Here is a 14,221-nt window from a genome sequence, read left to right as displayed (position 1 = left end):
ACACAGCTAAGGTGTTCCAAGTACTCTAACTTCCAGTGGTATAACTTGATCCCAGGATAGTTTTGACTACCTCGGGGAGTGGATAGATATTACCTCACTCTTGTGGCAGACTGACCTTTTCTATAAGTGAGCCCTTGGGGCAGTGCCTGTGGCTCAAAGGGATAGGGCGCCAGTCCCATATGCTGGAGGTGGTGGGTTCAAACCCAGCCTAGACCAAAAACCACAAAAAAAAAAAAAAAAAATTCTATAAGTGAGCCCTTGTTAAAGGGAAATCACTAATCAGGGTGGTAGTATTTCTCAGTAGTTTGGTAAAGGTCGAATGGGGGAGAAGGTAATAAAAACTAACAGCTAAACAGAGATTCAAGTTCTCAGTGGATTTACTTTAACCACCCTAGGGCACCTCTCTCTTGGCCTGAATAGCTGTAAATAGATGTCATGGAGGTAGAAGACTTCATTATCTTTATTAATTACGTTCCAGCTCTGATCCTCTGTTCCTCTGAGCTCTAGCCCTGGGCAAACAGCCCAGTCCAGAAGCTGTCCAGGTGAATCTCACCTGCAGCCCCAGCTTGCACAGTGCTGGGGTCAACGAGGAGCAAATAGGGGTCCCTGTTCCATAAGTGGTGAGGGCACCGGGCTGCAGTTTAAGTTCTCGGAGAGGAGTTCTCATAGGTGGATTTCCCTAAGAAAGGAGGAGAGAAAGTGTAAGGAAGACTGGGTTCTGCCCACCTGCCCGTCCTTGTTCCCTCCCTAAGAAGCCCATGAAGCGATAGGAAAAGTAGGCTCCCATCCCAGTAGCGAGGAAGCGGCGGGGCGAACCAAGACTCCACACGCCCCCCACCCCCACCCCAGGCTCAACCCAGCTTTCCCGGCCAGCTCCTCCCCGCCCCACTAGCCCGGGCCCAGCTCTCTCTCTGCTAGAACTCCGCCGCTTACCGGCTGGGGTGAAGGCGACAGAGTGAGGCTCAGGTTTTTCACCCGCCACATCTTCAACACAGAAGGCAAATCGATCACCTCTCAAACCTAACCGAAGACGCCATGTTCACCCGCCGTCTTTATTTGAACTTGCTCCGCGCTTCCCGATTGGCTGCATCGGGAGGGCGCGTCCAAAGGCCCAGCCCGCGGGTGTGGGCGGGGCCGAGTGTTGTCCACGCCACGCCCCCGGACGGCGCCCTCTCGGAACCAAACCCGCGCAGCCGGCCCGGGTGGGAGGTCAGGACGCCGGCCTGGCTCAAGGCGGATCTAGTAGCCTCACCTCGAGGACATCGCAAGTAGCTGGAGAATCAGAGTCGAGGAGTCCATCCCTCCTGCTTCTACTGGCACCCCTCAGTTCTCGTCAGAAAAGTTGCCTCCCTGGCCTGGCCTTAGGAAGTCTCCCGTGGTTACCTCCCGCCTCAGCTTGAAAAGGGCTGGCCGGGGAGCCTGGAAGGGGAAGCAGAGCGGAGCGGTTTTGGTCGGCGATTTAAGCGCGTGGGTCCCACGTCCGCGACGGCCTGAAACGGGGTTCTCAACCTGGGCCGTCGTGCCTTGTCAGAACTGGTCTTTTCTCGAGACTTACTTTTGGCCTGCGACAAGTTTCCTGGAATAATAGCTTACGTGTACTTGAACATTTATGATGTGCCTGGCGCTGTTCCAAATGCTATGTATATTACCTCGTTTAATCCACGTAAGGATCTCTGAAGTAAGCCCTACAAATATCCCCATTTTATTTATTTTGAGACAGTCTCAGTTTGTTGCCTTCGGTAGAGTACGGTGGCGTCACAGCTCACATCAACCTCCAGCTCTTGGGCTCAAGCGATTCTCTTCCCTCAGCCTCCCAAGTAGCTGGGACTACAGGACCCCGCCACAACGCTGGCTGTTTTTAGAGATGGGTCTTGCTCTTGCTCGGGCTGGTTTCGAACCTGTAAGCTCAGGCAATCCACCTGCCTGGGCCTCCCAGAGTGTTAGGATTACAGAAATGAGCCACCCTGCCCGACCTTATTTGTTTTTTGAGACAGTCTCACTTTGTCGCCCTCCGTAGAGTGCGGAGGCATCACAAATCACAGCAAACTCAAATTCTTGGGTTCAAGTGATCCTCTTGCTTCAGTCTCCATAGTAACTGGGTGGCACCCACCACAAAGCTCATAATATACATATATATGTGTGTGTGCATATATATATATAGATATATAGATATTTTTTTTAAAGAGATGGGGTCCTGCTCTTGCTCATGCGGGTCTCCAACTCTTAATGCTCAGGCAGTCCACCCTCCTTGGCCTCTCAAAGTGCTAGGATTACAAGGTGTGAGCCGCAGCACCCATCCTATATCCCCATTTTAGAGAAGAAACCAAGACAGAGCACATGATGTACTGTGTCCCACAGATGGCAAATCCTAGAGTCAATCTCCTACCCAGACTGTTGGCCACAACATTCCTCTGCTTCAGTATGCTCTGGATGGGAAATCCATGAAAGGTAGAATTGATAGTTCGAAAACTACAGAAAAGTAAGTAGTTTCTCATTTATGATGAGGGTGTGTTCCTTTGAACACTCACAGCACCTCACTGACAAAGTGAGTTTCATTTCACTGTGGGTAGAGTGCCATGACATCATAGCTCACAGCAACCTCAAACTCTTAGGCTGAAGCGATTCTCTTGTCTCAGCCTCCCAAGTAGCTGGGACTACAGGTGCCCGACACAACACTCGGCTATTTAATTTTAGACATTGGGGGGTCTCACACTTGCTCAGGGTGGTCTGGAACCTGTGAGCTCAGGCAATCCACCTGCTTCAGCCTCCCAGAGTGCTAGGATTACAGGTGTAAGCCACCACTCCTGGCCTTCATAAAGGCTTGTTATATAAATGTGTAAGTTGGAATGCTTAGTACTTGTTTTGCAGTTGGTATGTTAGATGTCAGATATGTAGCTAAAGGGATAGGGTGCTTCCTGCAACAAATTAGGAAAGATAAGGAAGGGTAGATGAGGATGAAAGTGCCATTGTAAACAGGTAACATAAACAGAATTTGTTGATAACTGCTTTTTGAAACAGTCTTAGTCATACTGGGTAGAGTGTCATGGCATCATACTCACAGCAACATCAAATTCTTGGGTTTGAGCAATCCTCTTGCCTCAGCCTCTCAAGTACCTGGGACTACTGGCACCCTCCACAATGCCCACTTGGCTAGTTTTTCTATTTTATTCTAGTAGAGATGAGGCTGTATGATCAGGCCAATTTCAAACTCCTGAGCTCAAGCAACCCACCCGCTTTGGCCTCCCAGAGTGCTAGGATTACAGATATGAGCCACTATGCCTGGCCTTCAGCTGATACTGTTGTTTTGCACAATTTTTAAAATCTGGTGTTTTTCAAATTATAAAAATAATACGTGGCTCGGCACCCATAGCACAGTGGTCACATCACCAGCCACATGCACCAAGGCTGGTAGGTTCAGAGCCCGGCCTGGGGCCAGCTAAACAACAATGACAACTGCAACAAGAAAATAGCCAGGTGGGGCGGCGCCTGTGGCTCAGTGAGTAGGGCGCCAGTCCCATATGTCGAGGGTGGCGGGTTCAAACCCAGCCCCGGCCAAACTGCAACCAAAAAATAGCCGGGTGTTGTGGCGGGCGCCTGTAGTCCCAGCTGCTCGGGAGGCTGAGGCAAGAGAATCGCGTAAGCCCAAGAGTTAAGAGGTTGCTGTGAGCCGTGTGATGCCACGGCACTCTACCCAAGGGCGGTACAGTGAGACTCTGTCTCTACAAAAAAAAAAAAAAAGAAAATAGCCAGGTGTTGTGGTGGGCACCTGTGGTCCCAGCTACTTGGGAGGCTGAGGCATGAGAATCACTTAAGTCCAAGAGTTTGAAGTTGCTGTGGGCTGTGACGCCACAGCACTCCAGCACTCTACCTTGAGTGACACAGAGAAACTCTATCTCAAAAAAAAAAAAAAATACTCGTTATAGCAAATGAAAAATACAGTGAAAAAAGGTATTAAAGGCAAAACCTCCCTCATCTGTTACCCTCCTACAGTAACCAGTCGTGTGTACACTTTTATAAAAACACACAATCACATTAAGGTTTTGTTTATTTACACAGACACACATCTTTTCCAACAGTTAATTGATCTGTGTACTGGAGTGCCTGGGATTGAGGGCCAGTGACTTAATTTTCTTTTTTTTCCTCCTTTCCCACTTATTTTACTCCCTTCTCCTATCTAAGTTCTCCCACATTCTTTCTCATTTTCTTCTTCACACATGGGGGAGGGAAAGAAGTCCGTAAGTCCTTTTAAAAATAAGAAATGCGGGCGGCGCCTGTGGCTCAGTGAGTAGGGCGCCGGCCCCATATGCCGAGGGTGGCGGGTTCAAACCCAGCCCCAGCCAAACTGCAACAAAAAAATAGCCAGGCGTTGTGGCGGGCGCCTGTAGTCCCAGCTGCTTGGGAGGCTGAGGCAAGAGAATCGCGTAAGCCCAAGAGTTAGAGGTTAGAGGTTGCTGTGAGCCGTGTAACGCCATGGCACTCTACCCGAGGGCCATACAGTGAGACTCTGTCTCTACAAAAAAAATAAAAAATAAAAATAAGAAATGCTTCACAAATTTGCATGTCCCGCTTGCATAGGGGCCATGCTAATCTTCTCTGTTTCATTCCCATTTTAGCATATGTGCTGCAGAAGTGAGTACCATTAAGTCCTTTACAATAATGGGATTTCTTTTCTTTTAGAGACAGTCTCACTTTGTTGCCCTTGGTAGAGTACGTGGTGTCACAGCTCACAGCAACCTCAAACTCTTAGGCTCAAGCGATTATCTTCCCCAGCCTCCTGGGACTACAGGCACCTGCCACAATGCCCGGCTACTTTTAGAGATGAGGTCTTACTCTGGCTCATGCTGGTCTTGAACTCATGAGCTCAGGCAATCCACCCACCTCGGCCTCCCAGAGTGCTAAGATTTCAGGTGTAAACCATTGTGCCCAGCCAATAATGGGATTTATTACACTTCTGCATTTTTGTCCTCAATGTCTTGTATAAAGACTTCTAAGCCAACTGACACAGGTCTAATTATTAAGAATTTGTCACTTCATATTCTTTGCCCTTTAAAAAAATAGATTCTTTTCTGTTTTCTAAGAGTTCTGTGAAAGATGTTAATTCTGTTATCCCATTGCAAAAAGATATTTTTGGGGTGGGGCGCTGGCTCCATGTGCCAGAGGTGGCGGGTTCAAACCCAGCCCTGGCCAAAGACTGGAAAAAAAAAAAGATTTTTTTTTTTTTTTTTTTTTGAGACACAGTCTCTGTTGCCCAAGCTAGAATGCCATGGTATGGTATCAGCCTAGCTCACAGCAGCCTCAAATCAGGGGTTCAAGCGATCCTTCTGCCTGAGCTTCCCAAGTAGCTGGGACTACAGAGGCCCATCACAATGCCTGGCTAATTTATTGCAAATATTAATTTTTTATAGTTTTCTGGTCCACTGATTTTATTAATAGTATCTTTGGCAATACAAAGGTAACAAATATATTAATAGTTTTTAAATTTTAAGATTAATTTCTTATTTTACAAAAATCAATTATATAACCTAAATCAGCAACTCTTGAGAGGTATCTATCAGATAGTTCAGTAAGAACTCAGGATGAAACTGGAATTATTAGCCTTGCTGCTGTGTATGCTCAACAATGGAGGCAGTATGACAGTTACTAATAAATGGGGTTCTCTTATCAGCAAAATTCATTGAGAGGCCAATGAAATCTGAAAGAATATGTTTTCAAGGCCGGGCGTGGTGGCTCATGCCTGTAGTCCTAGCACTGTGGGAGGCCGAGCGGGTGGATTGCCTAAGCTCAAAGGTTCAAGACCATCCTGAGCTGGAATGAGCCAGAGTGAGACCCATCTCTACCAAAAAAACCGGGCACTGTGGTAGGTACCCATAGTCCCAGCTACTTGGGAGCTAAGGGCAAGAGAATCCTAAAGGAAGAAAAGAAAAACAAACAAACAAAAAACTTCAAACTAAGCTAAGTTAAAGCCAGTTGAAAGCAAAATTAAAAAAAAATAATAATATGTTTTCAAAATATAAGCCAAACCAAGATAGCATGCTTTTTTGTAAATAAAAAAAAAATCATTCCTGGCTGGGTGTGGTGACTCAATGTCTATAATCTTAGCATTTTGGGAGGCCAAGATGGGAGAATCACTTGAGGCCAGGAATTTAAGACCAGCCTGGACAACACAGCAAGAATCCATCTCTACAAAAAATGAAAAAAAGGGTGGCGCCTGTGGCTCAAAGGACTAGGGCACTGGCCCCATATGCCAGAGGTGGGGGGGTTCAAACCCAGCCCCGGCCAAAAACTACAAAACAAAAGAAAAAAAAATTTACCCCGTGCAGTAGCTCACATCTATAATTTAGGCTGAGGCAGAAGGATTGTCTGAACCTAGGAGTTTGAGGTTGCTGTGAACTAGGCTGACACCACAGCACAACAGCCTGGTGACAGAATGAGACTCTGTCTCAAAAAAAAAAAAAAAAATTCATTCTGTTAGAACTCTTCAGAGGCATTGTAATAGTTTGCTAGAGCTGTTATAACAAAGTGCCACAGACTGGGTGGCTTAAATGACAGAAATTTACTTTCTCAAAATTCTGGAGGCTTGAAGTCTGAGATTAAGGTGCCCGGCAGGTTTGGTTTCTTCTGAGGCCTCTCTCATGGGCTTGTAGATGGCTGTCTTCTCCCCCTATCTTCACATGATATGTTCCCTCAGTGTGTGGCAGGACACCAGTCATATTGGATTAGAGTCCACCCATATGATCTCATATTAACTTAATTACTTTTTTTTTTTTTTTGAGACAGAGCCTCAAGCTGTCACCCTGGTTAGAGTGCCATGGCATCATAGCTCACAGCAACCTCAAACTCCTGGGCTCAAACGAGTCTCCTGTCTCCGCCTCCCAAGTAGCTGGGACTACAGGCGCCCGCCACAATGCCTGGCTATTTTTTGGTTGCAGCCATCATTGTTGTTTGGTGGGCCCGGGCTCAGGTGTATGTGGCTGGCGCCTTAGCCGCTTGAGCCACAGGGCCGAGCCAACTTTTTTTTTTTTTGAGCCAACTTAATTACTTCTTTAAAAGCTCTACCTATAAACATAGTCAAACTCTGAGGTACTGGGGATTAAAACTTCAACATACATATTTTGGGGAGGATACAACTCAGCCCATAAGGGGCAGATAATGCAATGAATATGATTTTAAAAAAGAAAAGCTTTGATAAAATTTCTACACTAAAGACTCTATTTATTTTTGCCTTAGTAAATCACTTTATTTTAAAAGCACCAAATATGTCTAATGCCTACTTTCACTTAATCAAAATTTTGACGTTAATTAAGGTTCAACTAGGAATAGCTGTCTTTCATAATAAAGCATTATCCTTGTGATTAAAAGGATTCTGTAGTTCAATGACCAAAGAAAATATTTCTGTTTTTTTTCCTTTTTTTTTTTTGGCCAGGACTGGGTTTGAACCTGCTACCTCCAGCATATGGGGCCGGCGCCCTACCCCTTTGAGCCACAGGTGCCCCCCTCCTTTTCTTTTTTTCCGGCCAGGCACAGTGGCTCCCGCCTGAAATCCTAGCACTCTGGGAGGCTTAGTTATTTCTTATTTTTTTGAGACAGAGTCTCATTATGTCACCCTTGGTAGAGTGCCATGGCATCATAGCTCATAGCAACTTCAAACTCTTGGACTTAATGGATTCTCTTGCCTCAGCCTCCCAAGTAACTGGGACTACAGGCACCCGCAACAATGCCTAGCCATTTTTGTTGCAATTGCCATTGTTCTTAGTTTATCTGCTCTGGGTTCAAACCCGCCAGCCTAGGTGCATGTGGCTGGCACTGTAACCACTGTGCTACAGGTGCCGAGCCTATTTGTTAATTTTTTTTTTTTTTTTTTTTGAGACAGAGTCTCAAGCTATTGCCCTGGGTAGAGTGCTGTGGCATCATAGCTCACAACAACCTCCAACTCCTGGGCTCAAGTGATCCTCTTGCCTCAGTTTTTGTTTTTAGTAGAGATAGGGGTCTTACTTTAGCTCAGGCTGGTCTTGAACTCGTGAGCTCAAGCTGTCCAACTGCCTTGGCCTTCCAGAGTACTAGGATTACAGGCATAAGCCACTATACCCGGCCTTTTTTTTTTTTTTTTTTTGAGACATAGTCTTTTACTCTGTTGCCCTGGGTAGAGTGCTATGACATCATAGCTCACAGCAACCTCAAACTTTTTTTTTTTTTTTTGAGACAGAGCCTCAAGCTGTCACCCTGGGTAGAGTGCTGTGGCATCACAGCTACCTCCAACTCCTGGGCTTAAGTGATTCTCTTGCCTCAGCCTCCCAAGTAGCTGGGATTACAGGTACCCTCCACAATGCCCGGCTATTTTTTTGTTGTAGTTGTCATTGTTGTTTGGCAGGTCTGGGCTGGATTCGGTCCCACCAGCTTTGGTGTATGTGGCTGGCACCTTAGCCGCTTGAGCTACAGGTGCTGAGCCAGCAACCTTAAACTTCTGGCTCAAGTGATGATCTTACTGCTTCAGCCTCCCGAGTAGCTGAGACTACAGATGTCCACCACAACACCTGGCTAGTTTTGTGGGATTTTTTAAAGTACAGACACGGTCTCACTCTGGCTTATACTGGTCTCAAACTCCTGAGCTCTGGCGATCCACCTGCCTCGGCCTCCCAAAGTGCTAGGATTATAGGCATGAGCCACTGCACCCAGTCTAAAGACTCTATAAAGTAGCCAAGAAACTGAGATTACCAGTTTGTTAAATCAAAATGAACAGATCAATATATAATAAAGTAACTTAGGCTGGAGATGAAAAACAATGAATAAGGCCGGGTGCGGTGGCTCACGCCTGTAATCCCAGCACTCTGGGAGGCCAAGGCAGGTGGATCACCTGAGCTTATGAGTTCGAGACCAGCCTGAGCAAAAGCAAGACCCAGTCTCTACTAAAAATAGAAAAACTGAGGCAAGAGGATAGCTTGAGCCCAAGAGTTAGAGGTTGCTGTGAGCTATGATGCCACGGCACTCTACCCAGGGCAACAGCCTGAGACTGTCTCAAAAAAAGGCAAGAAAATGTCATTTGTTAAAAAAATAACTCAAACTACATTCACACCATCAAATGAGATAAAAGAATGAAGGATACATTACTTTATTTATTTATATCTCAACCTTATTCCAAAAAGGCTTACAAAGATGCAGATAATTTAGTAATACAAAAAGATTAAAAGTTAGAAAAATGAGAATAGGGAAATAAAGGTAGAAAAGAAAAAAGGGAGAGGGAACCAAGAACATGAATAGTACACAAAATAAACACTGGAAGGGAGGCCACAAATTGGGCTCTAAATGTTCTAGCATCAGTATAAAGAGGAAAATATAGTCAATTGAATATTTAATGTCCTTAAGGTAAAAACCAACACCAACTCAGGAAAAGCACAACTGGATCCACAGAAAATTTCTCCCATATATCATTAAGTAAAATATTATGACCTGTAATGATAAACACCCCTTACAGCATCCAAAACAATTAATTTTCATGATGATTTTCATATGGATTGTTGAAAAGCAATTCTGCAGAGGCCAATATAATACCAGCTGTGTACAGGGAAAATGTGGATTAATCCAGAAACAATAAAGTACACAGAATACTCTATATAAAGTCTCTTTGGTATGCAAAGAGTGATCAGATATAACTAAAGAATAATATGGTATAGATCAAAACATATTTTCCCCTCAAATCTCAGTCCAAAGAGACATTAAAGAAAAAGTGAGAAGTCATAAAAGCCAGAAATGTGTACAAATTCAAGATCCAGATGATTTTCCTTACTAAAGGAAAAGGTTCTTGAGAGGTGTCTCTAAATTTAAATTTTAATCCCTTGGTTTGACCATCAGAAAATGAATCCTGAGCTATCTAGAGGAAATGATCAGTTTAATTCACATGTTTTTTTGAAGAGGTTTTGTTTTGGAAAAGATTTGAATGGCTGTTCTAATTACCTCTAGAGGAGACAATCTTCCAATGTTTCAGTTTCAATTTTCTTCCCGTCAGACTATTAGATTCACTTTTCAATTTTAAAAAAATAAGATTTAAAATAAGATTTATTGTAGCCCCCAGATCATATTTTTTAGCTGCATGTTTAAAGGATGAAATGCCGTTTTTGAGGTCTTTGAAAAATGTTCATATTGCTTCTGACAAGCCTACTAAACACATCAATAGCACCTTGAGAGCTCATGTCCTTATTGGTTAAGAAGGGAAAAATGGCAGAGAAGGGGAGGGAAAAGTGGAAGAACCTCTAGCTGACAGCTTGATGTAAGCATGCTAGAGAAGTGAAGCAAAGAAAAAGATGTTGACTTGAAAGGAGGGTTGTATAATGGGGCAGTACAGCAGAAAGGCTCAAGCAAGGATGGGGTAGACCAGGAAGGACTCCAAGTCACAGTCAAAGTCATTGAAGGGCACAGACTCCAGTGGACTGGTCTGGGTAGCTTTTGTCTCCATGACAAAGTTCACAGGCTGCTTCTGTAGGAGCTCTGGGTCAAAGGTCACACCCCGAAAGAAAGGGTGGACCTGGAAGTGATGCAGGTAACGTAGCCGGTGGAGAGGGTTCTGGCATAAGAGCTGAAGAGAAATAAAGCATGAAGATGAGAGACTAGGACAGGGAAGGGACTGACTAGAGAAGATGGAAAAGGAGAAGAAGTTCATGGAGCTATGGAAGGGAAGAGGAAGAACCCTAAAGAGTAGAAGTCTTGTAAACTAGGGAGAAACTGAGGATAATTTGGGGCAAAGGTGGGAATAAAGAGGATGTATTTGTGAGTTTTCAGATGGTTAAGGATGGGGCACTGGTCTACTGTCTCAGAAGGGACCCTCTGTTCTGGATAGGGAGGAGATTTGGGGGACCAGGAACTCAGGAATGAAATCTGAAGTATTGGTTAGAGAGTTCAAGTAGTTAGTTAAATTGGAGCCCCTCTCCCCCAAATTAATCAGAGGAATGGGGGAAATACCAGTTTAATGAGAAGGGAATGAGAGCATGAATGCTTTGGCAGTCAAGAAGGAAAGTAGTGTTCACACTTACCTCATGGAGCAGTAATGAGAGCTCCTGGTTAAGAGAAGATGGGATCTCAGAGCTACAGTGGGTCACACTTCCCAACATGGCCACATGATCTCTCTCTTCAGCCACTGGAAACTGAGTTAAAAATGTTGGGGGTATGGGTGTCATTGCTTAGTAGGAATAAGGCAGTATTTCCTAATGTTTCCTTCTTCCCACAACAGCGCAAACTCTTTTCTCTGCCCAACACTACTACCATTCTCTCACCTTTCCAGTTGCCAGAGAGAAAAGTAAGACACCTAGGGACCACCAATCAGCAGCATGGTTGTAAGGTCCTCCACTCAGGATCTCTGGGGCTACAGATTTGAAAGATACTCATCATTGACATCCTTTGGCTATCCTATTGCCCAATACTTACCCACCAGCTTTAGCTTCTCTCACCCATGTATTGAAGAGTACCACAGATAGTATAGGCTCGGGATCCCTGGGGGAGGTGGCGGGACAGACCAAAGTCTGTCAGTTTCAGATGGCCTATTAAAGAAGATAAGGCATCACCACCACTCGGTTCCCCCCTTCATCAGCCATGACCCATCTCTCATCCTGGGGATAGGGAAAGGACAAAAAACTTACCTCGTTCATCCAGAAGGATATTCTCCATCTGAAAAATCACAAGTGAAGTTATTGTTCTTCCTCTTTCAACTCATTCATCATATATATCCCCCAGCTGAAGAACATGCCCCACTAAGCATTCAAATTATAGTTGCAGAGCCCTTGCTCAAAACCTTGGCACCCATGGGAGCCAAAGGCCAGTTGTTCTTAGCTTCCCTCCTGCCTTCTTGGACCTGTTGGAACTTCTTACCAAGGCTCTTCTCAAAGGAAAAAAGCACTTTACCTTCACATCTCTATGGATGATGCCCAAGTCATGGAGATAACCTGTGGATGACAGGTAGCATGGAGTATGCTGAGATTCCCCTGCCTTTTCCAGTTTTCCTGATAGTCCCCACCCCATCCCTATTTTATCTCCAGAGTTAATATGAATTCTTTCCTCCCTCCCACCTTAATTTTTCCCTTCTCATTTCCTTTATCACTGTTTCACTTACATAGCACTAGGACAAGTTCAGCAGCAAAGAGACGGATGGAAGCCTCAGGAAAGCAGCCAACAGCTGACCACAAGGAGTAAAGATCTGTGCTGCAATAGCTACACACTGCAAAGCAACAGAAGTTTAGGAAATATTTGGGGACTACAATGCCTGGCCTCAAGGCATTGTAGGGTTTCCTGCCCAAACTGTTGCCACCTGCTGTTCCCTCTCCCTTGGGGATAGAGAGGTGCCATAAGAAAGGGTACAGAGCAAAGGGAGAATAAGTCAAGAAACAGGTAATGAATCTCAGGTGGGGATTATGACACAAGGACTCTTGGGGTTGAGGAGAGAGGCCTGTCACTCACTAATAAAGAGGTGCCGTTTTCCCTGCCAGCTGTCCCCCAAGCTGTGTACAAAAGGATGGTTGATCTGTCGCTAGGGACAAAGAAAACAGGAAGTTAGGGAGGAACAGGGTCACTGAGGATAAAGGCGGCCAATATATCAGGTTTTAATTAGTTTGCAGAAAGGGAGTTGCTGTCTCACCTCAGTTCAGAGGAACTCAATAATTGGGACAGAATGCCTGGTAATCCTTGAACCAGCATAATACCAAAGAACTCACTGGGCCATGCTTAAGAGATTTCCTAGGCAGAACCTGGGAAAACTGTTGATAGCTGATAGCTATTTTTCCCAGGATCTACCTTGGTATTAAACCAAGTTGAAGCAGGTGGGAGGCAGAACCAGGACAAGAAGGAAAGTTGGACAAGAAAGGTGTTTTCCCTACCTGTGGTTTAGCTCTTCCCACAGTCCTTTCCAGGACTCTGTGCATACCTGGATGCTAACCTCCTCTTTGCACTGTTTCACAGTGTCCCTCTGTAGGACCTTTACCTTGGGCACTACCTATAAAAGGAGAGGAATCATGACTCAGAGAGATTAGTGCTATTGAGCTGCTTATTCCTGTCCTCTCTGGAACAATCAGAAGCAAGGACTAGAGAATAATGTGGCTGAGTAATTAGGTCCCTACCTTCACTGCAAATACAGCTTTCTGAGCACAATCTAACACCTTCAGGACAGTTCCAAAGGAGCCTTTAGCCACTAGGCCTAAAATCTGTACAGAGAAATGGAGAACAAGGCAATTGAAACTGGTTTTTTCTAGATTTCTCCCATAGACTGAGACTCTTCTTAGGAATTCTATTGACCTACCTTCAGCTGCTGCTGCCCCCTAATGGGCCTAACTGGAAACTCCGGCAGAAACAGATTGATGAACTGAGGCACTGGCCACTCAGATAGAGGCTTCTCTACCAGCACTGGGGCTGGCTGTAGGGACTCCCGGTGCAGGTACTGATGCCCCTGTAGTTCCCATAGCTCTTCCAGACCTGATCTCATGGTCCCCACACCTGACCAGAGGCTCTTCCAGGGGCCCCGGATATTGCCACCCTGCTGAGAACCAAGGCAGCCACTCTAAACCTGCTTCTGAGGCACTGAAAGTTCTGCTCAGGCATTCATTCCCTCCCCTCAAACCTCAACCTCTAGAGCAGTGGTTCTCAACCTTCCTAATGCTGCAATGTATCTTCATTGTTAAAAAGGGGTTGTGACCCACAGGTTGAGAACTGCTGCTCTAGAGGTACACTTTTAAATACCAAAGTTTCCACAACCCTTGCTTTGTGCTAAGGCCTGGATTTCCTGGACACGATCCAAATCCTCTAGAAAAGTAATCACTGGACATCTTCCCCATGACGCACTAGGAATACAAAGCCAGTATTAGATTGTGATGCCTTCCCCAGACAGCCTTCCTACCCCACCCCCACACTGAGCATCAATGCCATGCTCCTAACCAGGCACTTCCTAGGCCTCAAGCCCATGTCTCACTCATCTCAATACACTGCCAGAGCCCCACTGCCTACCTTGTGAGGAGCAGCTACCCGGGTATGCTGCCCCTGTTGAGTGTCCTGCCCCTGCCGACAGCTCAATGCTCCCATCCCTAGCCTCTGCCTCCTCTCTCCTTCTGATACATCTGCTATCCCAGTTACATAATCAGTTCCTCTCCCTGATGCTGTATTACATGAGCCCCACCTCTTCCAGTATGCAGAAACCGATCAGCATGTAGCCAATTTCACCAGTGCTGAGAAGTTTCTGTGATACAGCTTTAGG

At 45.5% G+C, this 14,221-nt stretch overlaps 2 protein-coding genes and 1 non-coding gene across 4 annotated transcripts in view; all 3 read right to left on the bottom strand.

Moving 5' to 3' along the window:
* The window catches only part of SPAG5 (sperm associated antigen 5), a 44,223-nt gene extending 30,190 nt beyond the window's left edge, over positions 1-14,033 (bottom strand). Inside the window, exons 1-4 of one of the 2 annotated variants that reach the window (XM_053570457.1) lie at positions 13,975-14,033; positions 1,253-1,419; positions 934-1,020; positions 554-679 (exon numbers count right to left, since the gene is read on the bottom strand). In XM_053570457.1, the coding sequence (XP_053426432.1) occupies positions 554-679; positions 934-984 (177 nt within the window). In that variant the 5' untranslated portion in view covers positions 985-1,020; positions 1,253-1,419; positions 13,975-14,033. Of the gene's footprint in view, positions 1-553; positions 680-933; positions 1,176-1,252; positions 1,420-13,974 lie in introns of those variants that run through there. The other variant, XM_053570456.1, reaches the window with a different exon arrangement.
* On the bottom strand, positions 4,531-4,637 carry LOC128571363 (U6 spliceosomal RNA). The gene has a single exon (XR_008375793.1). It is a non-coding gene; the product is annotated as a U6 spliceosomal RNA (small nuclear RNA).
* On the bottom strand, positions 8,894-14,199 carry RSKR (ribosomal protein S6 kinase related). Its single transcript, XM_053570458.1, has 12 exons — positions 13,975-14,199; positions 13,274-13,510; positions 13,095-13,178; positions 12,902-12,970; positions 12,439-12,508; positions 12,095-12,199; positions 11,887-11,927; positions 11,625-11,652; positions 11,436-11,525; positions 11,262-11,350; positions 11,022-11,132; positions 8,894-10,567 (listed from the first exon to the last, which is right to left on the bottom strand). The coding sequence occupies exons 1-12, from the start codon at positions 14,047-14,049 to the stop codon at positions 10,346-10,348; spliced, it is 1,221 nt and encodes a 406-aa protein (XP_053426433.1). The 5' UTR covers positions 14,050-14,199; the 3' UTR covers positions 8,894-10,345.
* Between the last annotated feature and the right edge of the window lie 22 nt (positions 14,200-14,221).

Source organism: Nycticebus coucang, chromosome 18 (genome assembly GCF_027406575.1).
Source record: "Nycticebus coucang isolate mNycCou1 chromosome 18, mNycCou1.pri, whole genome shotgun sequence".
NCBI lineage: Eukaryota > Metazoa > Chordata > Mammalia > Primates > Lorisidae > Nycticebus > Nycticebus coucang.
Note: the sequence above shows the minus strand (reverse complement) of the source record. Positions and strands in the feature narration are given on the sequence as shown.

What these genes read in the sequence shown, in the direction of transcription:
- RSKR (XM_053570458.1), bottom strand. Translation starts at nt 14,049, where the DNA reads ATGGGAGCATTGAGCTGTCGGCAGGGGCAGGACACTCAACAGGGGCAG. An exon ending in TCATCCATAGAGATGTGAAG is followed by an intron (nt 11,653 to 11,886) that starts GTAAAGTGCTTT and finishes GTGATTTTTCAG; the next exon opens with ATGGAGAATATCCTTCTGGA. An exon ending in TGGTACTCTTCAATACATGG is followed by an intron (nt 11,351 to 11,435) that starts GTGAGAGAAGCT and finishes TCAAATCTGTAG; the next exon opens with CCCCAGAGATCCTGAGTGGA.